We start from the raw sequence: 1,524 nt of genomic DNA on the forward strand, positions 1-1,524 counted from the left end.
ATAAGAAAAAACTAAGAAGAAACATGTTATTTCAACAAAAAAAACATCAAATATGAATTGTCATGCAGGGAATTCTGGGAGTGTCAATTTGCGGTTTTTCACTGTAAATTATACAATCAATGACTTTTTCACTTCCAAAAACCGTATTTTTAACAGTATTTTACTGTGAAATTACATTAAATATAATTACATTTATTCACCGTATATAGTATGGAAACTTACTGTTAACCAGTTAACAGGTTTTTACTGTAGCATTTTTACAGTCTTTTACTGTTAAAATCACAATCTTTTTTTACAGTACTCATGACTTTGTCTCGTTCTGTCTCTCTCTCTCTCTGATTTGGCTCATTAGCGGCTCGTTTAACCCCTCATCAGTCCGGACTGTGCTGCTGGAACTCCCACAATGCATTAGTATTCTGTAAACATTGCTCACATTGGCGCTCAGACAGACACACATCTGTATGGACTGCAGTCACTGTGTTCACCCTCGTCCCGCTGGGATGTTTGGGTGACATTTCACTCTCAGACACATGCAGGTAATCACCAGTAATCTACTTCTCAGTGGGAATTTCACCAGTCAGAGACACAGGGTGGAGGCAGATGGTCACTGATTAGGTTGGGATCATTTCTGAAGACTCCATTTATTGCCTATAAACGTTTGGTGACTAAAATGTTGTTGTGCACCTCTCACAAGAATTACTGTGATCTTGAGCAGAAATGTGGCTAGTCTATTTTGGGTAGTCTGTGAGTTGTGAATATTAGTAAATGTATTTATATTTTGTACTTGTACTTTGTAAGTGTTTCTTGTAGCAAACGTCACACATGCTGTTTGATGGCTGAGTTTGATGTTCGATTTATAATATAATTTAAGTATTTGTAATTGTAATTTGATTTACTTTTGTGTTTTTTTTTTCTTTTCTTTCTAAAGTTGCTGGTTACTTGGAAAAACATTCATTTGCTTGATTTTTTAAATTTATTTTCTTTGTTTACTTGTACCATTACTTGAAAATAATTACTTGACAAACTTGTTTTAATTAATTAATTTATTTGTTTGTTTGTTTATTAGCAACGTGACCAACAGAGTTTGATGTTCAATTTGTAATGTAATTTAAAAAAAAAAATTTATTTTTAATTTGATTTACTTAAAAAAAAATATTAATATTTACAAAATATTTTAGATACCTGGAATTTTTTTTTAACTGTATTTATTTATATTTTATAATTTATATGTTTGTTTCTAATATTTTCTTGTTCTGTTGTTTGTATTTTGTGACAAAGCAATATTTATATATGTATGAATGTGTGTGTGTGTGTGTGTGTGTATATATATATATATATATATTCAATTGATATTTTATGAATATGCAATTTATAGTTTTTGTGAAGATTATTTTAAGTTTACTTAAATTAAAAGTTGCTGTTAATTTCTCAAGGCCTATTAAATTACACGGCAACATTCATAAAATTTTAATTCATAAAATCTTAATTAATAATAGGCTGCTTAGTAAAAAGATGCCATTAAAA

General features: G+C 29.6%; 1 protein-coding gene across 1 annotated transcript in view; it reads left to right on the forward strand.

Moving 5' to 3' along the window:
- Positions 1 to 433, forward strand: part of LOC107734352 (RIMS-binding protein 3A-like) — a 39,902-nt gene extending 39,469 nt beyond the window's left edge. Inside the window, exon 3 of the mRNA XM_016546287.1 lies at positions 353 to 433. Within this exon, the coding sequence (XP_016401773.1) occupies positions 353 to 364 (12 nt within the window). The 3' untranslated portion in view covers positions 365 to 433. The remainder of the gene's footprint in view (positions 1 to 352) is intronic.
- Positions 434 to 1,524: the final 1,091 nt, after the last annotated feature.

This window comes from Sinocyclocheilus rhinocerous, unplaced genomic scaffold (genome assembly GCF_001515625.1).
Source record: "Sinocyclocheilus rhinocerous isolate Xijiao unplaced genomic scaffold, SAMN03320098_v1.1 scaffold370, whole genome shotgun sequence".
NCBI classification, from domain to species: domain Eukaryota; kingdom Metazoa; phylum Chordata; class Actinopteri; order Cypriniformes; family Cyprinidae; genus Sinocyclocheilus; species Sinocyclocheilus rhinocerous.